The sequence below is a fragment of the Acartia tonsa genome, chromosome 9 (assembly GCF_053477335.1).
Source record: "Acartia tonsa isolate MP-2025a chromosome 9, ASM5347733v1, whole genome shotgun sequence".
Lineage (NCBI taxonomy): Eukaryota > Metazoa > Arthropoda > Copepoda > Calanoida > Acartiidae > Acartia > Acartia tonsa.
This window is the reverse complement of record NC_137268.1, coordinates 21,982,235-22,008,728: the sequence shown is the minus strand read 5'-3', so window position 1 is coordinate 22,008,728 and position 26,494 is coordinate 21,982,235. Positions and strand designations below refer to the sequence as shown.

Genomic DNA, 26,494 nt, shown 5'->3' with positions numbered 1-26,494 from the left:
AGAATGATTAAATAGATAGATAACAATGAATCCGTGTAAATTAAGTATTCTGTTATATTTACAAGGTAAATTAATATATAAATTTATATGGTAGGGTAAGAGGTACCTTTCTCCTCTCTGTGACCTATAATAAGCTTTCCATAAGGAAGAAGAGTCATATAGGTCCACCGGTAGGAAGATCTGATAACTTTAAAGGCTGCTGAACCTATGTATTATGTTCACACATAAATTTTAAATGATAAAAGAAGGCCTAAAAATAATCTGGAATAGCCATATTCAATAAAATAGTGTTATATCGCAGCGCACACAAATGCGCAAAAAAAGAATGATGTGGACTCTAAAATTACGTTGCTTGATCAAAATTATAACAATAAACAAAAGTTTATTTGCAAAATATGTCTAGATTAAAATATCAAATTTATTTTTGTTTTGCAAGAAAAATAAAATAATACAAGTATTACAATACAAATAAGGACATTAACCTCAATAAAAATAGTAATTTTATTATGAAAATAAAAACATATGTCAAAAAAGCACAACAAATCGAGTTATTTGCTGAAATAGCGTTTATGGGTAACAAGTTTGAGTTTTGACAACACTTCGTCAAAGAAAAGAAGTTAAATATGGTCTCATTTATGTCCGGTGCGTGACATTAAAAATAAGATTAGGGGTAATGTCTTGCCCATCTATTTAGATATTTAATATATGTATTTTTTAATCTATTATACAAAGTAGAACGACGTCTGCCCGTCTGTTTGTCCGTCTGTTTGTTAGTATACCCGTCCGTTCGTTTCAAGCGTAAGATCTCACTAACCGCTGAACCTATTAAGCTTTGCTTTTGTGGAAATATACCTACAGTTAGTACAACGGTTTTCGGGCTTTTTTTGGTAGATAGGTGGAGGTCTCGTAGTTGTTAGGGGGGCGAAGCAACTATTCCTAATATAAAAATGTGGTATGATGTCTAAATGTGTGTGACCTAGTACTCCCCATCCCCTTTAGGTGCATCTAGAGGCTCTTTGGGGTGCAAGTAATAGATACTAAGTAAGCTATTTTCTTGTAAAGGTTAAGTTATTCATTTTCTAATTTAGTTTTTAATTTAAACATTTGTTAAGCTTAATATACATAAACTCTCCTTTATTATAATTTACTTAGACACTTGCTTAATTAAGAAAAGCGGTGTTTTAATGTTTTAGCAGAAAATCACGAAGATTATGAGCAAAAACAATTTCTTTTATAACAACTAATTTTCTTGTCTTATAGGAGTATTAAAAAATAACAGGGGGGGGGGGGGGGGGGCTTATTCATTCCCAAAACCACAGGTCTACCCTTACAATTTATTTCAACTTAAGGGGGAGAGGGGTCAGTTTGTTAAACCTTTACAAAATGCTATAATTTACCTGTTAATTTGTCATTGATGTTCTTTCTAAGGTAATACAATTTTACTTGGATATTTTTATATTCGTTAATACCATAGGATTATCAACAGATACATAATTTTATTTGGGTACATTTGTATTTTAGCTCCAAAAGACTCAAATCATCCCTTTATTTTTTTGGTTACATTATTTGAACAACCTAGATGGTCGTATTTAAGAAAACCACTTTACTTTTACTTTTCCTCTTGAACTCTTTATCTTTTACTTACTTCCTTAACAAGTAAGATTATGTCTTAAAATGCGTTCTTCGTATTAATTTATTTTCAGTAAAATACTGAAACAGTAACTTAACTTTAAACTTAAAGTGTTAATTATTAATATAATTTTGATTGGTTTTTTATTGAATTTATAATATGATATATTATCTATTAGCACTAAAAAGTAATATGATTTTTTTTTTGAATTTTTATGCTTTTTTTAACTATGTTGATTTTTTATTCACAGTACGATAAGGCACAATGTTAAAATTTCTGTTTGTCTGGATCTGCAATTTGTTAGTCTTCACTTTTAGTCTTCAAGGATCAACATTTGAAATTAACCATCTTTTTTAATCATAAGTAAGGGGATTTATTTGAAAGTAAAGTTGATATTTTAATATACAAAAAATATGTCAAAACCATATATTTAATACATTTTTAAAAGTATCCCTTTCCTAACAGTATGAATAAATACACTAATAAGGATTATGTATATACAGTGCAGTGGTTGTCTTATAAAATTTTATCTAATGATTTTAAGTTTCTGATGTTTTTATGCTATTTTTCTCTTAAAATTACGTTTTTATTTCAATTTTATTCATTAAATCTAAAAAGATACTAATAATTTTTACAAAATAAATTTGATGATTTTTTTCAAAATGTTTTAGGAGACTTTTTCAACAAATAATTTTTTTCATAATATCTCATTCCCCCTTTAGAAAATTTTAACTTTTCCTATAATTTTTAAAATTTCTTTAGAAAAAAACTGAAATTTGTAATATCCCTTCCCAGCACTATAAAGGTATTGTGAAATTATACAAGGATAAAGGGATGGGTCAATAAATGAAAAAAATATGCTGGGGGCTTAGCCGCTAGTTAACTTTAATGCAAAGTAGAATGGTGTCTGTCCGTCCGTCTGTTCTTCCGTTTTTCCCTTAAGATTTCAGTAACCACTGAACCGATTGGATTCTACTCTTCAGGGAATATGCCTACTGGTCCTTTGGTGTTTTTAGGCTATTTTCGTGAGGGGGTGACACACCCACACTCTCCCTTAAAACAAAAAAATCATCCCCAAAATACGAACAACCTGGGTTTATTTTTTACAAATTTAAATTTTTGTGTATAAGGCGAACAACCTAGGTTTAATTTTGCCAAAAAGTAATATGACAAAAAATAACTTTTTGAAAATATCTATAACTCAAAGAAAAATTCTATATAGGAAGGTTGACTTTCCATTACCTTATAAGGCGAAGCCCCTAGAGGCTAGGGGAGCAGCCGCTAGTTTTATATAACTTAGTGCTAAAGTGACTTTCTGATGTAATGACGGACGCATTAACATACCTTCTTAAAATTAAGCTGCGCTAATATTTTTTTTAGGGGTTAAATTTACTGTCCCTTGATCTATCCCTATTTCCCTAGTTTTAGTAGCATAGAAATTGCATTAATAATATAATTAGTGAAAATTAAGCTGAGACCGTGAATATACTCAAACAATGGATATACAATACCTGGATATTGTCACAGGACAATTAATTTTGATTGCTAAAAAAGTCCTCAGATATTGTTCAATTCTGCATGGAGGGGATGGGAAAAAGTCATAAATGGAGGGGGGGGGGGAGGAATTGTTATGTTAGCAAGCTAAGAGAAACATTTTTTCAGGGTAGGGGAGAATCTCTCCACGTATTTTATATCCAGTACTATAACCTTTCTTAGGCAGGGGACACAAATACAAATGATTTTTTTTCTTCGTTAAAATCTTGCAAATCATTGTTTAATCCAGAGAATTCAGAGCCCCTAAATGATAAGGGTGAATCAGCTATTATTAACATATAAAAAATATGGTTTTGTTTGTCCTGAAAGATCTTAACGACTGCACCAATTTTAGGAAAGCTCTATATGTATATGTCCCCATAATGGTCTTTAAAAATAAATATGGCTATAAAAGCTAGAGTAGAAGTCACTAATATAGCAAATTGGCCAAACATATCTTAATCTTCTTTGTAAATTTATTAGCATAATGTTGCTTCGCTAAGTATAAACATATGTATTTTACAGTGTTTACGATAAGATTGTAATTTTAAGTATATTGTTTTTTAGCATTCCTGTCCCGCTCTCTTCTTTCCGAGCAAAACATAATAGAGTTACAATAGAAAATCAAAACAGTTTAAATTAATTTTGTTTAGAGTTCCTTTGGTGAAAAAACACACTTTAAAGATATTTACTTGTATTTTAAGAGCTGTTTATTGGCCAAGTTATTCCCTGCATGCTATTAATCTATAATTAAAACTTTTTAAAGTATTCATAATTAAAAGATTAATTTGTAAAGGAGGAGGAATCATGGAGGAATTGTGATTAGGTTGTATAAACTAACAGTTTCCAAAGATTTCAATCAAAAGAACAATTCTGCCTTTAGTAGATGTTAAATAATAATTTATGATATCTATGAGAAAAAGAGTTCTAAAACTAATTATTTTACATAAGCTAAAAGCATAAAACAAAAGGGGAGTCTTTTGGTTTTAAAAATATTAGATGAATGAATTTATAAATTAAGCTATTAATTAATACATTTCAGATTTATGGTTTTAGATCATTAAATTTAAATTTTATCCGTTATAAACATTTATGAATTTTACAGTTCAGTAACACAATAAACTGTTGGAAAAACATTTTATGTTTTTTGCCCTATACAAAAAAGTTTACGGGGGAAATGTTATTTACTTAAATGCTTTATTTATAGTCTTTTAAATTTCTTGGGTAAATTGCCCTGACTAATAAGAAAATAAAAAAAATGCCCTTTTTTATCAGAAGGAATCGTGATTATCGCATATTCTTTTTTTTATGAACACCAAACAAATGCTCTGTAACTCACTTTGTCCATTTGTCATTTCAGTATTTTCTTGTGCTTTGTTTCATATGGGTATTGTCATCCGAAACTTTTAGACATGCCTATTTCTTTATTTTAGCATGTATGGGAGTTCAAATCCTAGAGGACTATTCTACCCCTACAGTGGCGTATACAGGAGATACTATCAATCTATCTTGCTCTTATACTTTACAGGTATAGATAGATAGTTAGGTTGATGGATGGACAGATATATGGATGAATGGATAGATGGATGGATGGATATATAGATGGTTAGATAGATGGATAGATGGATGAATGGATATATAGATGGATGGATGGATGGATGGATGGATGGATGGATGGATGGATGAATGGATATATAGATGGATGGATGGATGGATGGATGGATAGATGGATTGATGGATGGATTGATGGATGGATTGATGGATGGATAGAAAGAAAGATAGCTAGAAAGATAGCTAGATACCATAACTCTAAAAGTACATTATGTATGATTATAGGGAGACCAGCTCTACAGTTTGAAATGGTACAAAGATGATAGATGGATAGATAGACAGACATCTAGATACCATAACTCTTAAAGTATAATATGCATGATTATAGGGAGACCAGCTCTATAGTTTGAAATGGTACAAAGATGATAGATGGATAGATAGACAGATAGCTAGATACCATAACTCTAAAAGTATAATATGTAAATGCTTATAGGGAGACCAGCTTTATAGTTTGAAATGGTACAAAGATGATAGATGGATAGATAGAAAGATAGCTAGATATCATAACTCTAAAAGTATAATATGCATGATTATAGGGAGACCAGCTCTACAGTTTGAAATAGTACAAAGATGATAGCTAGATAGATAGACAGGTATCTAGATACCATAACTCTAAAAGTATTATATGTATAATTATAGGGAGACCAGCTCTACAGTTTGAAATTGTATAAAGATGATAGATGGATAGATAGACAGATATCTAGATACCATAACTCTAATAGTATATTATTTATAATTATAGGGAGACCAGCTTTACAGTTTGAAATGGTACAAAGATGATAGATGGATAGATAGATAGATAGATAGATACCATAACTCTAAAAGTATAATATGTATGATTATAGGGAGACCAGCTCTACAGTTTGAAATTGTACAAAGATGATAGATGGATAGATAGACAGATTTCTAGATACCATAACTCTAATAGTATATTATTTATAATTATAGGGAGACCAGCTCTACAGTTTGAAATTGTACAAAGATGATAGATGGATAGATAGACAGATATCTAGATACCATAACTCTAATAGTATATTATTTATAATTATAGGGAGACCAGCTCTACAGTTTGAAATGGTACAAAGATGATAGATGGATAGATAGACAGATATCTAGATACCATAACTCTAATAGTATATTATTTATAATTATAGGGAGACCAGCTCTACAGTTTGAAATTGTACAAAGATGAAAGATGGATAGATAGACAGATAGCTAGATACCATAACTCTAAAAGTATTATATGTATAATTATAGGGAGACCAGCTCTACAGTTTGAAATGGTACAAAGATGATAGATGGATAGATAGACAGATAGCTAGATACCATAACTCTAAAAGTATAATATGTAAATGCTTATAGGGAGACCAGCTTTATAGTTTGAAATGGTACAAAGATGATAGATGGATAGATAGAAAGATAGCTAGATATCATAACTCTAAAAGTATAATATGCATGATTATAGGGAGACCAGCTCTACAGTTTGAAATAGTACAAAGATGATAGCTAGATAGATAGACAGGTATCTAGATACCATAACTCTAAAAGTATTATATGTATAATTATAGGGAGACCAGCTCTACAGTTTGAAATGGTACAAAGATGATAGATGGATAGATAGACAGATAGCTAGATACCATAACTCTAATAGTATATTATTTATAATTATAGGGAGACCAGCTTTACAGTTTGAAATGGTACAAAGATGATAGATGGATAGATAGACAGGTATCTAGATACCATAACTCTAAAAGTATTATATGTATAATTATAGGGAGACCAGCTCTATAGTTTGAAATGGTACAAATATGATAGATGGATAGATAGACAGATATCTAGATACCATAACTCTAAAAGTATATTATTTATAATTATAGGGAGACCAGCTCTACAGTTTGAAATGGTACAAATATGATAGATGGATAGATAGACAGATATCTAGATACCATAACTCTAAAAGTATAATATGTATGATTATAGGGAGACCAGCTTTACAGTTTGAAATGGTATAAAGATGATAGAGAAATTTATAGATATATTCCAAATGGTAAGTTTTCTTGTATTAGTAACGCAGCTACTTTAAACAAAGTTTTTAAATTTTAAATTTATAGAAAAAAACCTAAAAAAGAAAATTACAGCCTTTCAAAGTATTTAAGTAAAAAAGGACTTAAAAAGTAAAAACAGACTCTGACTTTTGGTCGGATATTTCCTTGTCAAAAAAGGGGAGTTCTCAATCTTTAATAGGAGCTGATATAACAAGGGGAGGGACTTTAAAGCTGATAAAGGTCCGGAAGGGGGTTTGCCTGTTTAAAAGTGGTAATAATTTATATAACATTGAGCCTAATCTTCCAAGGAATCACCATTTTACAAATTAATAGTCATGCTTCATTATTGTCCAAGTGTTATTGCTGTGCTATTAGTATTTACAAATGTATGTAATTGACTTTACTGATATATATATATATTTTGATTTTAATGAAAGTTATACCAAAGTTTTTTTCTGTATATACTTTTTAGTATTACGATTATGAACAAGAAACTATATATCCATAACAGTAAACTCTATAAATCCTTGATAAATAAGCTGGCAATGATATTGTTTCCATAGGTAGCGAAGCAACAACAAGTTTACTGTAATTAGACTAAAGAAAAATAAACTGTTATGCAATAAATTAAAATTTTATGATATATCAAATGTGCTGTTAAAATAAATATGTTATATCCTAATGGATTTATTATTAATTGGATCTTACACTAGATTGTCATGTACTCTAATGAAGTGAAATTTGTAGCTGGCTAAAATAATGAACCCGCCATCCACCTCCTTTACCCACTCCCCCTCCTACTGAAATAACGAACTGACCATTAAATGGCGTTCATATTAGCAATCTCAATCGACGACAATATCCTCTGTCATAATAACCACGTATATTCTATATCCAATTATAACCTTAACTTTAAATATAACGAACGTAAAATACATGACCTAAATAAACAGTAACTGCCTTTCTAAAGTCATTACAGTGAATAAGGATCGCTTTACCATATTTCTGTGTATTTCATAGAATTTAGGATTATTAAAATATAAAAAAAGGTTGGTATTTATGGCTAAAGTTTAAATTTAGATTATTAATACCAAATCGTTATGTTGGTATTTAGAATTTCAAAAAAAATACTTAAAATAATTTTATTATTTTTGGGAAAATATCTATGTATATCCTTATACTAAAGTAACAGGATGTTTGTCTGTGTGTGTATCTGTGTGTCTGTGTGTCTGTACCGAAGGATCTCGCTAACCGCTGAACCGATCGGGTTCTCCTTAACAGGGTAGATTCTCATATGTCCCAGGAAGGTTTATTACTATTTTGGGGGAGGGTACCACCACCCTCCCTAGAGAAATTAAATTTTTTAAAAATTTCCCAATTTTAGAAAGAGAGTTCAACGAAAAATAAACGTCAAACGTAAAATATTTTTTAACTTATTCTTTTAAAATCTAAAATAAGAAATTGAATTATTAAATTCGACTCTCTCCTCCTCAAGTGCCCCTAGAGGCCTAGATGTATATATGTACCTTAAATTCTTGCTACTCACTGGACAGACAGTTATTATCGCATCGTTTTATAGACAGCTTTCCGCCGATATTACAAAATTACAGATTAAAATAAGTTTTGTTAGCCCCCAGAGGCATAAGGCCTGGGATAACAAAACTGGCATTTATCTTATGATTTTTATTCTATTGTTCGTGGGAAATTGTCTGTTATACGTTGCTACACATAATTCTTCAATATGGCTGAGAACCGATTCTAATCCAGCGGATATTAATTGGTTTCGAATCCAAACTAGAAACGACTTTTAAACACTTGTAATTTTAATAAGTTACTAATAAGTGGCATGGACTTTCAAGGGAGGGGGGGTTTATTTACGAACCCCTCATAATTTAAAAAAAAAATTCGTTACCCCCCCAAATTCCCCAATACCCCATTAAACAATTTTTATCTCCCCCCCCTTAAATAAAAAAGCTTTGACGTCCTTGATAAGTGGATGAATCTAAGAATTCTAGAATATATATATACATATAACAATGGCAATTATATTGATATGCTAATCTTGTTGGTGTGCCTTACTTACCGCATGAGTTATAAATGCTTACATTGTCACATTGTCATTTTAGCTATTACATGATCTTTTTAACTTATGAAAGATAATTAGGTAGGTATCGTAATCAACCCATTTTCAGAGTTGAATTATTAAATTTACCAATAATTACTAATTTGTGAAGATCGCAATCTTAAAAAAGTTAAATAGTAACTAATTTTGACTAACATAGTCAGAGATCTAAAGGGATAAGACAATGGCCGATAAATTGATGTAAATACATAAAGATTATACACAAAATTACCAAATTCTGTACATTAAATTTATTGGTTGAAACGTTTGGACAATCAACTTAATAAACCAATTAATCACAATTCAATAATAAAGTCCTAAAAGTCAGGGATCGGAAGCCTCACGTAAGCCGCGTGTAAGCCTCAGTGAAATCGTGATTTTATCACTATAAAATTCAGCTGGATGTATAAAACGGCTCTTTAGCAGACAATCCTTTTTTCTTAAATTTTTTTCTTCTGCTCACAAGCAGGTTTAAACCTGAGGCTTATGCGCGGCTTACGTGAGGCTTCCGATCCCTGCTAAAAGTTGTTAAGCCAAAGAATAAGACAATGTTATTATACAACTTTGGGGACTAGTGTAATAAATATTTTAATGTCCCATCACTTCATGAATAATATATATAATTGATATAAAGATTTTCTGATAATTTGATATTTCATTTTTAATAATTCGTTCATCCAGAAGAGGGGATTGGGGTATCATTATTTTAGACAGCTGCGAGCATCAATTTATCAGAGTATATGAAAATCTAGTGCAACATCCAAGAAATAATATATCGATTTATATTGACGCTTTCTGCTAGTAGTAATTCTATTGAATTTATTCTTATGCGGAATTGTATGCACTTTGATAATCTGAGGTCAAGGAAAAGTGAAAACTATTTATTTGTATATTAATAATAATATGAATTACTATATATTATCTTTTTATTACAATCATAAGTATAGACGTATTTATTACGATTTTTTTTTACAGTCAATCTACTCTAATAATGTTATTATTGTTGGTCTAAGAGGTCCTAACTGTACAGTGTGCGCATAGCAGTAGTAGCAACCATTTTTAACGTCTTTAGTTATGGCGCAGTGTCGGACCGAGATTCGAACCTATCACATCCTTGAAGACGAGCAGATGCGCTACTTGTTGAGTTACCAAGAGATACTAGGATGACTCTTGAACGCTAGCAAAATATTTATAAATATTGCAAAATGTATTTTTATGACTTAAGTAAAGCTTTTAATTCGATTGTTATAAACCAGGGAGGAACTGATCTGTACCCAAAGTTTTTGGTTACAAACTTGAAGTGTCCAAACTTTTCAACTTTTCAACTTCTCCTATAAGATCTCATTCTCTGGAATATACTATTATAACAGAGGTTCTCTAAATAAGATGACAAAACCGCCTAATCTATGCATTAAGGTTTTCACTAATTTTAACAAATTTACTCTTTGAAGTAAAAAGATTTAAAAATCAGATTTAAAAATCAGAAATACACAAAGTTGTTTTTTCGAGTGAGTGAACCTTGAAAAGTTATTTGAAAAGTTTACTTTTTTATGTACATAACTGCATGTGCAGAAGCCTGACTCAAAATTTGAATATTTTTCTATGCAGTAGTTTGACTCAATATTATCAAAAAATATAAATACATTTTCTATGCAATAACCTAACTCAATTAATCTAATTTTAAAAAGCGAAGCTTTTCTATAATTAGGGTCAGTCTGTCAGTTCGTCCGTCCGTACGTCCGTCCATTACAGTTAGCTCTTTTTATTAATTTATACAGGTTAGAATTGTCCAATCGATTTCAAACTTTGCATGCTGATTCCTATAACAGCTAGGTACGACTTAGAAAACGCAGCAACTCAATAATCGTTACCATTTAAGCTATTTTTTTACTTTTTTGACAACAAATTTTTGAATGATAAATTTATCCAATTCATCTGATTTTTTGAATACTGATTCCTATTACAATAAGGTATAGTGTTATAAACGAAACATCTCTAAATTAAGGTCCTAAAAACGTCAGTATGTCCTTAAACAGTAACATGTATTTAATCAGTTTTGCAACAAATTTACTTACAATTTTGTGTGGACATATGCATGAATTTTCAGTTTATTCAATTCTGGCACTCTGCAAATGTTAATGTTAGTTTGTCTTCCATTTTAGAGATTCGCTTTTATGAATGTTATCCTTGTTTATGCACATTTTGGTATGTTTAGATCAGTAGCATGGCTCAGTATTTAATTCAGTAACAATTATATGTAAATAAACATGAATGTAAATTAGCCTTGCGCAAAATTGCTTCATATTAATGTCATTACATGCATGCTGTGTAGTCTTTCTCGAAATACATACTTTTTTTTCGTTTGCGCTTTCCTTTGGTGATTATTTTAAATGCTGATTGGTTACTAAAAAGATATGTATCAATACAAATGTTATTTTTTTTTGTCTAAAGGACTAAATAAAAAATGAACAGACCTAATGTTCATATATATGTATATGTAACTATACATGGAAAAATAACATTTTTCTTCTTAAACTTTTGTCACTTCTGTTCTAGTTAATAGATACTTAAACAGTGAGTTCATAAATAGCGAAGCAAAAAATTGATAATTATAGTTTGGATGACAACAAGGATGGCAACATTCTTAAGTAACGAGGCATAGACGGACAAACGGACCGAGTGAGTTATAGTGCATGTGTTCAAAAAGAGAGAGAATGTGCGATCAATTACATAAAAAATCATGAAAACTTTATAAAAATAAATATTTTAATAGCAGCTGAAAAAAATCACATGTCATCCACAACGTTTTGCACTGACTAATGTACAGACGTACAGACGAGGGAAATTGTAGAGTAGCTTCGTCATTAACAATATAAACCAGCTAACATTTAATTGATAGAGTAAGTCTAAGATAATTTTAAAATACAAGAAAAAATTCTCCAAAAGTTTCAAGTTATAGTTAGTTTTAGTCACCTTGGCTGCGCTTACAAGTGTTTAGTTAGCAAATAAACTATCTGCACTAAACTATATCTAACCAAATTTAAATTTCAGTCCTTTTTTGTTATACTTATCTTACATATTCTTTAAACATTCTCTTCGGCTTTATATTTTGTAATATCAAAAGCGTTTAAGGATGTTTTTTAAACTAATGTATGCGATACAACATTTAGTTTTGATGATTGTGGATGTTCTCTAAAAAGATAACTAAAAAGTTACTTCATCAATGAAAAGCCATGAATATATTTCCACTGATAGTGTTTTTATTCTTTGTAAATAATTTTAAATCTACTTTCTTATATTTTGATGTTTAAATTATTCCTTATTTTGTTTATGGTTGTAAATGTTTTTAGAATACTTTTTGTTCCCCAAGGGGGGCGAGAGTAAAGTTAGCGTGGCTCTCTTTAAAAGCTAGAAGATTATTCATTCAAAAGGACACTTCAACAATTTTAGATATATTAAGTAGCGGGGCAAAGTGTCTTAACAATCAGCCATGTGACGGCATAAAAATGAGGGATTATCCATATTTATCATCTCTTTTTTTTTGGAGGTTTTCTTTCCTACTTCTCATCTCATCTCCCTTATTTTTATGACATCACATGGCTGATTTTTGAGGCACTTTGTCCCGCTACATATATAAACTAAAAAGAAAGGATGATAGGTAGAAAATGTATTAAATCCAATTACTGGAAAAAAATATCTCTCTCTATTTTTCCCAATTTTTTTCGATATCCTATTGATTAAAGTAGTAAGGTTTTTATTCAATTTCTATAATTTCTTAACTGATTGAGTTCTTCACTTTAGGAAAGCTTAACAGGGGTCTTGTGGTCATCTTATATTAGCATCTAAGCCCATGGATAGTTTATAAAGAGATAGCTGTACTAATAAAAATCTAAAAGATCAGACTGTCCATTTAATTTGTCTTGTAAACATCTCTTTCAAATAATTTGGACAGAAAGTCCTTGGAGACACACAAAACTTGAATAAAGTTAAACTTGTGTTAAATACAACTTGTTCTTAGTAATACACAATGCTAGACACGTGTGCTGTTGTTATGTCGATATAAGATATAGATCAATGTTAATTTGATAAAAGGTTAATTGGAGACATAAAGAAAAAAGCTTTGCATAGAGATTAACAATCAATAATGGATATATTGACATTTGTCGTCAATTTATCTTGCTAATATGGACCTCATTTATTTGTCAGTTTGCTCATCCAGTAGCAGGGAAAGGGATGGGAGGTATCTTTATTGTATGTATGTAAAGGGTGTTTAAATAAAAACCAATCGCTTCACTTTTTTCAATATAAACCTTACAGTTTTAGTCCAAAACTAATAAAAAAATAGTACAATTCATGCCCAAGCAATGACAATAATAAAACAATATTGAATTTAAAATCTACTCACCCTTCCAGAGCACTAGAGCTCGAAACCTAGCCCTTGCAGAGATATTTGCCCTACGCCGAAAGTGCATATTTTATAATAAAATTAAGACAAATTTGTCTCTTTAAAAAAAGAACAAACCGTCTTAAGTACTTGAAATCTTGTAGATAGACCCCATAATGTTTGGAGTTTTTGATGGGGCATGTAAAGACGTTTCTCTAGACACCTTAACAAGGTTTCTAACATAATCCTAGCCAATTTGGCATCAAAAAGAAAGACCTGACAAACATCAAGAACTAGATTTAAACAGAGCCGCCATGCCTCAATGTTGGCTGGGTCTGCCTTTTTTATCCCAAATCGGCTAGGATTGAGGTAGAATCCTGTTTAAGGTGTCTAAAGAAAGGTTTTTACATGCCCCATCAAAAACTTTAAACGTTATGGGGTCTATCTCCAAGATTTGAAGTACTTATAATGGTTCAAATTGTGAGCGATTGGTTTTTTTTTAAACACCCTTTATGTATGTATGTATATTTCAAATTCAATTATTATACATATGACAACGTTTATGTAAGTTTATAGAAGAAAAAACAATTACAATTAATCATAATGCAAAATAGAACATAAAGTCAGTCATAAGTAAATAATTGCGACTTGACACCTCATTTATGACCATTAGTCAAGTTAGAGGATTTACCCAAGCCGCTGTTTGTGTTATCTGATAAGGGAGTAAAAATAACCCCTTGGAGATATGATTGCAGTTATTTACACTGCATTAAATTAAATGTGACTTAACTGGTGTTTATTATGTGTTTCTATTGGAATTTGTTTGTATATATAGAAATGTAGTTATAAATGTAGTTACCTTGTAGTTATATATGTAGTTATTATTGTAGTTATAATGAATTTTTGTAAGTAAAACAATTGTAAAAATAATGAATGTCATGAGTTCTAAAATGTAAAAAATATGCTGATTTGTGTGTTTAGAAGAAAATTATGCTGATCGTATCATAAATAAAAATTTTTTATTGTGATATTTAGAAGGAAGCTACTCTATATTTAGATGTCTAAATTGTTTGAAGCTGTGATTTATTAGAATGGAATGTGGTGGCCGTTTAGGATACGGTAGTTTGGTTTGGAGAAGTTTACATTGCTGACATTTTTGTTAAATCATATTGACATTCCTGAAAGTTTAGGTTAGTATATGTAGTCATAAATAGATAAATGCCCTTGCCCATCATTCAATAAGCATAATCTAAAGACTTTTTTTTGGTAGACCTTTATAATTGAAAATGCTAACCCCACTACTTAGCTAGCAAAATTCTGATACTAGGCCATTGTTGTCATGTTGTTACAGAAATTTAATAATGTAAGTATAGTTTATAACTAATGTCTAGCAGATTAAGAATTGAACGTGGTGGCCGATTAGGATACATTATTTTAGGTTTACAGTTGATATTGGTGACATTTGCTGTTAAATCTACTTAATAAAAAAACACCTCTGAAGTTTAAATTATTATATGTAGTCAATATAGATTCATGCCCCATCTCATTAAGTGTAAATCTAAGGACTAATTTTTTGGAGACCTACATAAAACCTAGAAAAATGCTAACCCCTCCCTTAGCTAGCAGAATTCTGATGCTAGGCCAATTTTATTATGAATATTACAGAAGTGAGTGATGTAAGTATAATTTTACAACTAATGTCTGGCAGATTAAGTTATATTAGAAGATTTGATGGAATATCATTTTTTGAAGGCTAAGTTGACTATGAAATATTGCTTATTTTCTTGGGAATAAGTGGCCGATTTAGGTAAAATATTTTAAATTTGAAGAATTTTATTTTGATAAATGAAGGCAGAGATGACATAGTAGCGATTTTAATTTATGAGGATTATGAAATTTTGAAGATGAAGTGTTGATATTGTCTAGGAAATGTGGTTGACATTGAATTGGGTTTGTAGATGTTATCACTTAGATCCATTTTGAGTTGTAGATTCTAGAAGATATGTTTTGGAATAAATATTTTTATAACTAAAGTTGATATTTAAATTTTTTTTGTGTGAAGTTACTCACTTAAGTCACAAGTGAGTTTACTGCAGCTTTCACATTGTGCATGCGACTGTATGCTCTGAGAGCCTACACTAAACTATTGTAATTGGGGGGTATTGTAATCAAAAAAGATAATATGTTATGACAAAGTTGAATAGGATTTCTATTTAATTTAACTTATTAGAAAATATCTTTGGTTAGGGTCTGTAGTACACTGCTCAAAATAATTTTTTTTTAGCATCAGATAATACTATATATTCTTCACATTAATGTATAGTATCAATCTGTACGCTCTAGGAAAAAAACCTTATTACGATACAAGGAAGATTCCAATACTGTATTGAGTATTACTTAGTGTTCTATGGAGTAACATGTAGTACTAAATAATGTATTTGTCTGTATAGTATTATCCAATACGCTCTTTGGAATAATATTCAATATGGTAGAAGTAAGTTTTTAATACTCTCCTTCGCAATTTTTGATACCCTCTATCATAATTTTTGATACTCTGTAGAGTATGAAACTGTTTTACTTTGGATGAAAGATCAGTTTATAATATATGATTATTTTATGTACATATACATTTTATTATATCAACAAACATACCAAGCAGAGCCATAAAAAATTAATTTAAATGTAAATTTAGTAAAAAAATGACTTTAAAGATGTTTAGGACTAAACATGATCCTTAAAAATAAAAAACTATGGTCAGCCATAATTACAAAAATCAAAACTATAAATCTGAGCATAAATAGTAACATTTCATCTTTGTCTAAAACGACCAAGCATTGAAACACTTCCATGAGAGGTGTGTACGAATGGTGTCTGTTTCAATTATTCTTTACAGTACAGTTTCGTACCCTAGAAGGTATGAATAGTTACTATTTTAATAAACTATTCTCTTGCGTATTGTCTGATACTCTACAGCGTATCAAATAGTACTGAATTAATAAACATTTCTACAGTACCCTAGAGTGTATCAAATAGTACTATTTTAATAAACATTTCTGTAGCGTATTTTCCAGTACCCTAGAGCGTATCAATCGATACTAAAAAAATGTATGGGTTCTGTATAGTAATAATTATTGTGTTATGTAGTATTACATAGTGTTATATATTAATTATATAGTTGTAGCATACTTACGAGTCCAATACTCTCCAGAGTATCAATTGATACTAAATAAAAAAATATTTTTAACAGTGTAGTTATAAATATTGGGACAAATCCTGAAAGAAATTCCTAGGCTAGATGCATAGTTAGTGATTCCTAAGCCATACCAAATAAACAAATATGTAAGACATTGTAGGCTAGTATAGGAGTTATGTTGGATTCAGCCTAGTTGTCTACTCAGCCTTACGTTAGAAGCTAGAACTTCTAGGCTAGTCTTAGAAATTTTAAAGGATTTAGCCCTTTGCAATTAATTATTGTACTCTTAATAATTTCAGATTCGCCGCCAATAACAGTTTTCTCTATGTCTGGTATGATGGTAAGTTTCTCCATTTTTAGTAACTGCTGAATCTATTTATAATGCCTATAGAAAATGACGTCATTTAGTACAAAGACTAAAGATAGGCCAATACACAGAATAAATTACCTATAGCAGGCCAGTATGCAATTTAATTGACCAATCGTAGGCCAATGTCATAATTTTTTGTAGGTACTATTTATAAAAAAGCTTAGTAACTGCTGCTTTTCCAGGCGAGTTTACAATAAGTAATTAAGATTGGTTGGTAAAAATAAAGTAAATAAAAGCTTTTTTAAAAAATAAGCAGAGAATGCTATATTCACAAGTAGCGTAGTAATTAAACATAGACGATAATATTTGAATTAGACAACCCAATTTATTATTTTAGTTTTAAAAAGAAAAATTAAAAACAATTTTTTTTCGGGGGTTTAGGGGATTTTTTTTTTCTATGTGCGATTTCTCTTTGGAGGTTGCCGCTACCCTCCCCCAAAATAGTTTTAAACCATTTCTGGACTTATGAGAAACATTGTAATGGAAAACCATGTCGGTTCAGCAGTTAGCGTGATCTTTCGTTGCAGACTTATAATCAGAGATCCTGTTACTTTATTACAAGGATTAAGTTGACATTAGGTCATTAAGGTCATTCCGCGTATTTTTTACAATTATATATAAATATAAGGATTTTAACAAAATTGAAGGTATATACTCTCGAACAGATGTAAATACGTAGAGTAGTTGCTCTCAGGAAGGAAGAGGCCAATGTGCTGTTTATTACACTAGTCCCCAAAGTTTTATAATAACGTTTTTTGGCTTAACAACTTTAAAGACTTTAATTGAAATTCGATTGGTAGAGTGTCCAAACGTTAACCATTAATTGTAATCTACAGAAGAGGTAATTTTATGTATATATTTGAGATACATATCAATATATCGGCCATTGTCTGATCCCTTTAGATCCCTGAGTTACGCTATTTTTAAAATAAGTGTTACAGGCCAATTATCAACATGGTGTTATGAAATAATCACGAAATAAGCTGATTTGATTATGCGCTAAAGTGTTATATAATTCATGTATTAGTTTTCTAAGGGGAATTATTAAAATAAGGTTTTGGCATTTTTAATATTATAATATTATTGGGCGAAGCAACTATATATTCTGCCAATATGTAATATTAGAAATATTATTTTATGTATTACTGATTTTTTTTTATAAATTTCAATTTGTTCACCCTCTTTTCTTGATTTTTTTACTATCCAAAAAAATATCCTTATATTCAAATTTATATTCAATATAGATGATAGGATTAGAATTGATGCATTATTCTTTAAGTAATTAATGTATTTTTAACTTAAGAAAAGCATTTGAAACTAATAATAAAATTTCAGGATAAATAATCATCTTTAAAAATCTTCTGCCATTAGCAATTAATAAATTTTGAGGGAGTTGTTTTGTAAATGGATAAAACCAAGAAGACGAAGAAAGTCCCTCAAAAAATCAGCATGTCACGTCATAAAAATGAGGAATTATGGTTTTCTTTCCCACTCCTCCTCTCCTCATCCCTCATTTTTATGACGTCATTGAGAAACTTTCTTCGTCTTCTAAAACCATTATTCTCCGCTTCTAATTACATTCTGGTAGATCAAAAATATTTTTTGTTTGTTAAGATATCCAATAATTCTAAGCCAACCAATGTAATTCTTGAAAATGTTGATCCCTCAAACTCTGGAAATTATAAATGTGAGGTGAGCTAGAAAATTGATTAGTATATAGCAAAGCTTTTCTATAATACCTTATGAAGTTGTCCAACCATTGTAGTTATTTCCTATTCCTAACCCTAGTGGGGGAACCCAGTAAAAGTGTCGGGCTGATTATGACGTAAAAAAATAATTAGCCAATGAGAGGCCACTATAAATTTTACCATTGGTCAATAATGGCTTCTCATTGGCTAATCTTTTTTTTTGCGTCAAAATCAGTCCGACACTATTACTGGGTTCTAGTGGGGTGCCCCAACCCTGCATTTCTCCTAAGTATCATGACCGAAAATAATAATAAAACAAATTTCAAAATGAAGGGGGAAGGTTCTGTGTTTAACAAGGCTCTTTGAGAGAGGACACAAATAAATCATATATCAATAAAATATTTCAAAACCGAGTATAATCCCTTTCGTATTTTTCACAGTAGCTTTCCTCCTATTTCTAGCCCCTGCGGGGGGCTCTAACCCTGCGGGGCAAATTGCCTAACCCTTTGAGGCAACAGCCTAACCCAATATAACCTAACCTATCCTAAAATAACCTATGAAAAACATTTTAAAATTACGACGAATCGCCCCTTAAGGGGCGTTGCCACGAAAGGGACTCCCAACATCTATTTAGAAGAATTACCTTTTTTTGTCTGAACTTTATAATTTTGTATCTAGGTATCAGGTGGACCTCCAACCTTTATCACTGCTGTAAAAAATGCCATCATAACAGTAGTAGGTAAGTTAAATAACTCTTTTTTTGTTTGGGAGGGGGGGGGATGGGCTATATTTTTTGTTTTGAAGGGGGAGGGGAGAGGGATTAATTCAGTATCATATTTGAAATCCCCATCCCCATTTATGCAACAAGTTTTTGGTTATTTGATTAATTTTTCCATTTTAATCCCTTGTAGATAGAAGTGAAGGGTGGAGAGAGTTACCCACACAACCAATAGTATTTTTAATGGGAAGTTCAGAAAAATCCCAACTAAATAGGCTAACAGGATATAATAGGGATACCTATGATATGTCAAAATATGTCAAATGGTCATTCGATTTTTTTTGAAGAGAACTTTACTTTTAGAAGAGCCATTAATGCCCCCAAGAATTTATGGTGTTCGCCCGGCGTATAAACCAGGTAATAAGGAAATGAAATTCATGATTTGGTGAAACTGCAGCTACTCTATGGTATGGGTATTATGACCGTTCTTCCTGTCAGAATGTTTATTGTTTATCTTATCTAGCGATATGTCTAATTTTATATTTTCTTTTGAAAGTAAAAATCTTCTAATAAGTGAAATCCTATATTTAAGAATGTAGCTCTTTACAGTTCCTATGAAAACAGAGTCCGAAATATTCTGAATATTGTCACATTAAAATAATTAACTATTCTAATATGATGTCACTCCGGATACTTTAGCCAATTAAATAAAAAAATTATAGGCACTATAAAGAGCTTCTAAAAAAGTTAATCAAAATATTTTAAGAATTATATTAAATGTTTAAGGAGATGTACTGAATATAACATGTGAAAGTGATCTTGGTAAGATTTTATGTATGAAAGCCAAACACTGACTTATAAAATGATGTACAGAATAGTAAAGCATTTAGGGAAAAAGCACAATTAAAAAATAAAATTTATTATTTTGATATACTTTTAGCAAATATAAATTGTTTGATTTCCACTAGAAGTGTTAATTTTGTTTATAATCATTGTCTTAACACTTATGATGCCTGGGGGGACAGCATCTCCTAGGTTTGTTAGTTTTGCATTACAGATTTATATATCAACATGGTTAGGGTTCCCGGCAGGGGTAAGGCACAAAGAATAAATAATTATGAAATGAAAGTATGTATTTATATGAAAGAAAATATGTATGAAACAAATTATATGAATTAGACATATATGAATGAATAATATACTGAATCTTAAGGATCTCCTCCTCCTGACCTAATCTGGAGAATTGAAGGACATACAATAACAGTTGGATCTCAGGTTAGCTTTTCATGGAGTTTTTTTTCTGTTGTTATCTATGAATTATGTTTTTGTGTTTTCAACTAGCAGCTTCGCCCCCAAGAAGCCTCAAGTGGCACTTGGGAATGGTGGGTTTGTATTTGACAACACAATTTTAAAAAATGAAAATTAAAGATTTTTTTGAGGGGGGGGGGTTAATTCTTTTCTAGGGGCGATTTCTATTTGAGGGTGGCTGTACCCTTCCCTAAAAATAGCTGTACACTTTCCTAGGACCTTTAAGATGATATTCTTTAAAGGAGAACCATATCGGTAAAGCAGTTAGTGAGATCCTTCGATACACACACATACATAAAGAGGGTTCCACGACAAACGTAGGAGTGGAAAAAAATCGGAGTGGACAAACGCAGGAGTCCCAAACGTCGAAATGGGCCAACGCAGGAGTGGGACAAACGTCGGAGTGGACAAACGCAGGATTTTTGGGACAAACGTCGGAGTGGACAAACGCAGGAGTCCCAATTTATTTTTTCTATTTTGAATTTTTCTTCAATTTTTGATTTTTTTTTCAATTTTGATTTTTTTTTCAATTTTGAATTTTTTTTCAATTTTGAATTTTTTTTTCAATTTTGAATTTTTTATCCACCTCCCCCCCCCCCCTTTATTCGGTCCCCTTATTTTTCTTAGTTAGGTTAGGTTAGGTTATAGGCCAGGGGGCCGAGCGCTGCGGCTAGGCAGGCTAGGGGGCCGACAGTGGTAGACAGTGGTATAAGAAACTTTCAAAATTGTCATATTATTAAAATAGCGAACACTCCTGCGTTTTACTTAAGCAATGTCCACTCTGACGTTTGTCCACTCCGACGTTTTTCCCACTCCTATGTTTGTCCACTCCGACTTTTGGGACTCCTGCGTTTGGGACTCTTGCGTTTGTCCACTCCGACGTTTGGGACTCCTACGTTTGGGGTAGGACCATAAAGAGAACCTTTTACTTTATTATTTTCAATAAGATCGCATGGAGGGGCACAGTTCATTACTATAAAAATTTTGTTTGAAATTCCCAATCTTAACCAAACCACTACCATCTAGCCATACAAGATGCGTAGATTTCATATCTGGCAACTAGAAAATCCAACGAAATCTAATTTTTGAAAAATTTAAGTTTAAAAATTTCAAGTTCAAATTTCATCCCCAAGGAGCTAACACTCATCCATGATGAGAAAAACTAATATGCATTTTTTTCAATTCTTTACAACTTTGCTTTTATGAAGTCTTTCATAAAACCACTCTATATATGATTTATTGAAGGATGAATTTCTGTGACCTTAGCAAAGCAACTGATAAAAATGGTTATTGATTAACTCCCTTCAGGAGTGGTTTTATGAAGAACTTTATAAAAGCAAACTTGTTCAAAATTTTAAATAAATAATCTTTGCTTTTCTTGTCATGATAACTCCTAGGGGATGAAAATTAAACTTGAAATTTTCAAATCTAATTTAAAAAAAAAATAGATTTAATTGGATTTTCTGGTTGCAAGATATGAAATCTACGCATATTGTATGGCTAGATGGCAGTGGTCTGGTTAAGATTGGGAATTATAAACTAAATTTTTACAGTAATGAACTGTGGGGGGTGATTTTTGTCAAAGAAACATTTAATTTTCATTAGTAATTAATTTTTTTTCTCTTCTTGTCAGAAATTGGAGCCAATCTTTCAGTCGTACAAAGGTCCTTTCAGGTAATTTTATTATATTTATAATACAAAGTATAATGATGTCTGTCCGTCCGTCCGTCTGTCTGTCTGTCCCTTAACCCTTACAGATCGGGGGGGGGGGGGGCTCCAAGAGCCCCCCCCTCTAGTTTTTTCAATCTCATTTTTTTTGTAGGTAAGATGGAGTGCTGTGACTTCATGACTTTTTAAGTTTAGTAATTATACGTCGGCAAGAGTTGATTTTATTAGGATATCTGGTCTGTGTCGGTCGTGGTGTCCGGTCAAAGTCGGTTGGGTAGCACCAAAATTAGAAAAAAAAATCTAAATAAATCTTAATTTCTACATTATGACTTTTGTGTATAAGGAGAAACCTAAAATTTTTTTGGTGAATACTTAAATATCAATGACCTTCTGAGAAAAGTAGTGTTATGACCGTTTGACCGCTCCCTGACCGACTTTATGACCGATTTTTGTCCGGCTTTTACTACAGACATATATCATGAATATCGTGGCTTCTATTACAGCTAGAGACCTATAATTTTTTTTGGTAAATCCTTGAGCAACATCAAACTGATAAAAATATTAATTGGCGCCGCCAACCGCCGTTTTACCGCCGTAACCGCCGAAAATGGCGGTTTCCGTTATTTGCCGTTTATCGGCGATGATCAGAAAAAGTAATTTTTTTGTCATAAAAAATGATAGTTCGTCCTAAAATTTGGTCAACCTAGCTGCAAAATTGGCCGCTCTACAGCTGTTTTAAAATTTAGCGGCTGGCCGCTAAAAAGCGGCTAAGGAGCGGCCTGGCCGCTATGACTAGTAAAAGTAATTTTCTCTAAAAATACACATGAACCACCCCCCCCCCCCCGATCTATTAAGGTGGGAATTGGGGCCCGAGCTGTAAGGGTTAAGATCTTGGTAAACACTGAACCGACCGGATTCTACTCTTCAGGGTATATACCTATTGGTCCTGTGGTGGTTTAGCTATTTTTTTAGGGTGTGAGACACCCCCAACCCCAAAATTTAAATTTATCCCCCCAGAAAAAAAAAAAATTAAGCAGTTATTTCAAAGTAAGTGGCAGCACCAGAAATCCTTCATTTTTTTTCTTTCTTAAATTACCTTTTTGGGCAAAGCCCCTAGAGGATAGGGGCGAAGTCGCTAGTCAATCCTATAAAGCATTATGTTGTTTGTATGTAGCTTCTTAAAAAATCAATTGCATCGATCAAGTTATATAAAATTGTCTACAAAAAATGTTAACTAAAGAATTATTTGAAAATACTTTAATTTATTGCTTTTTACATTTAAAAAAGTAAATTTTTTCTATATCCAAGAATGACAACATTCTATAAAATTAAGCTCTGAAACGGAAGGACAAACGAACAATAACACTTGTAGAGTTTCAAAACTGTAAAGCAGAATGGAAATGTACAAGTTTTAATAAAATTGTAAGTAAATTTGTTGCAAAACTAGTTAAATACAGGATTCTGTTAAGGTCATACTTACATTTTTAGGACTTGATTATAGAGATGTTTCGCTTATAGTATTGTACCTTGTATTATTAGAAATCAGTGTTTCAAAAAACAGATGAATAGAATGATTTTAACATACAAAAATTTGTTGTCCAGACGGACCGACCCTAATTATAGAAAAGCTTTGCTTTTAAAAATCTACTAAAGGCCAATTTGTAGGGGAATATCACGTGAGAGGCTGGTAACTGATATTGATAAATCCCTTTCTGGAGGTAAAGTATTTAATCAACTTATTTATCTTCAATAAGGATGACAACATCCATAAGTAGCGAAGCACAATAAAACCATCGATGGAAAGACAGACAAAAAGATATAAAGAGCATGTTTAATGGTATTAAATCAAGAAACCCCTTTCATATATGCTTTTTATATTTTTTTTATAGCATGACTGATAGATCATGTAAATTACATAATGGAAGCTCGTTGATATAGGGAATCTTCACAAATAAATTGCAGCCGTCTAACTTGAAATAATAATTTTTTTAAATTTATCTCATAGAATTACGGAATTACAGACGGACGGACGGACAGACAAAATGCTTTAAATAGTAGATTTGCTACCAAAAGTCACTTAACAATTTTTAAATACAATACTTACCCGAACATGTTATACTAGCGGCTTCGCCCCTAGCCTCTAGGGGCTTTGCCCCAAGAGGTGATCAAAAAAAGTTACGGTTAAATTCGTAAAATTGTTTTTTGGGGGATTGGAGGTGTCCCAACCCCCAAGAAAATAGCCTAAAACCACCACAGGACCAGTAGGTATATTCTTTGAAGAGTAGAATCCGATCGGTTCAGTGGTTACCGAGATCTTAAGCTTTAGACGGACGGAGAGACGGACAGACATCAAGCTACTTTGTATTATAGATAGTATAATTTTTTACTGAAAATTAAATAGTAACAAAATATTTGAATGACATGAATGATAAAAATGAATAGTTTGCCCTTTATCTTGATATTTGAAGATTTTATTTAACAGTATTTTGTACTTAATTTATTTTAAAAACGTGATTTATTATATTTATTCTTTTTTGCAGGTTTTAAAATTTTTTAATAATAATAAAATGAATATATGATTTTTGTCTCAAGCTTTAGATCTTAATAAGTACTGAACCAATAAGGTTTTAAATAAGCTTCATAAGAATTTTGTTCTTTACTTTTAGAAACCTTCTTTTTAGTCCAATATGGTTATTTTATGTCAATCACCTTCTACATAGCTAGCCCAACTTTTTTTTAGGGGGGCAGTCATGATGGACTTGTTGAACAGAGCAATCAAATTCTTTGGAATTAAGATACCAATTGAATGACTCCATAATTTTTCGGTTTTGTTACTAATATTAAGGATTTCTTTTACAATTTTTTAAAGCCTACCACTGCACTATTATATTTTTTGTTTAGGTTTTGTGGTTGATTGCGAAGCGAAGATTTTGGATGTCTACAGTCAAAAGACTCAGGTATAAAAATGGAGGCTGGAACGTGAAGTTAATTTTTAGGTGTTTGAGCTAGAAATCCTCCATTATTAAGTACCTATTATCTTTTTAAAAAAAGTAACAGGATATTGTTTGTCTATCTGTTTGCCCGAAAGAATCTCGCTAACCACTAAACCGAAATGGTTCTCCCGTACAGTGTAGCTTCTCATAGGTCCTGGGTAGGTTTATAACTTTTTTGGTTGGAAGCTATCACCACCCTTCCAAGAGAAATTGCCCTAAAAAAATTCTACTTTTTCTTTTAAAATTAAAATTCTAAGTTGGGTTCCCCCCTTCCCCTCAAGTGCCCCTAGAAGCCTTCAGGGACCTAGCCTCTAGTTTATTCATTAAGACATAATCAATTCACTTTTTATTTAGGTATACATAGTTGTTCTGGGAGAGAAGCAGCCCCCGCAGACATTCATTTCAACAGAGCACAATAATTTCAAATCTCATGGTGCAAAGACGAAATTTGGACATTTTACCGCCATTTTCTATGCAATCTTTTGTCTGTTTTTCTTAGTCATAGTTTAACATATAAATCTTAATTTTGAGAGTTAAAGTATTGACCATAGACATTTTTTTGAACAAAAGTATCTCATGCAGGTTTACAAATTTTGCTGAGAAGTATAATATTTTCAAGAGAAATTTGTGCAAAATATTCATCATCAAAAATAATCAATTAGGATTGATAAATAAAATTCATATAACATGGTAATATAAAATATTTAGTTGGGTTGCATAAAAATAAAATGTTAAAAATTTATAATCATACAAATAAAATAAAAATATGATCTCTTACATAATTATATGAAATGATAATTATTTATAGGTTAGAATATTAAGTTAGGTTGCATAAATATAAAATGTTAAGAATGTATAATCATACCAATAAAAGTATAAACTTATATAATTTAATGAAATATTTGTATATGGTATAGGCAATATAAAATTTACTATTTTTAAACAATTGTAATGCTATCAAAAATTTATCATTAAACTTTTGAATCCTGATTATTATATGTTTTTTTCGTAATTCCACAAAAGGAGATGAAGACCCCAATTGAAACAAGGATGACGACATCCAAAAAACCAAGGCTCTAAAACTAGATGGCAGGGAAGGATGAACAGTAACTTATTTAGACACTTGCAGAGTAAATGTATTTATAAATAAAACTAATGAAATGCAGGATACTGTTTAATGGCATATTTTACTATTTTAACATTAAAAAAATCAGTGAAATTACATTATCAT

General features: G+C 31.1%; 1 protein-coding gene across 1 annotated transcript; it reads left to right on the top strand.

Annotated features, from left to right (window-relative positions):
• Window positions 1-25,958, top strand: LOC145327768 (nephrin-like). Its single transcript, XM_080171324.1, has 13 exons — window positions 1-65; window positions 4,597-4,691; window positions 6,755-6,821; window positions 16,818-16,858; window positions 18,503-18,580; window positions 19,255-19,315; window positions 19,658-19,711; window positions 20,081-20,116; window positions 20,508-20,569; window positions 22,236-22,276; window positions 23,936-23,988; window positions 25,172-25,227; window positions 25,618-25,958. Exons 1-13 carry the CDS (start codon window positions 26-28, stop codon window positions 25,771-25,773), a joined length of 840 nt encoding a protein of 279 aa, XP_080027450.1. The 5' UTR covers window positions 1-25; the 3' UTR covers window positions 25,774-25,958.
• The last annotated feature ends 536 nt before the right edge of the window (window positions 25,959-26,494 follow it).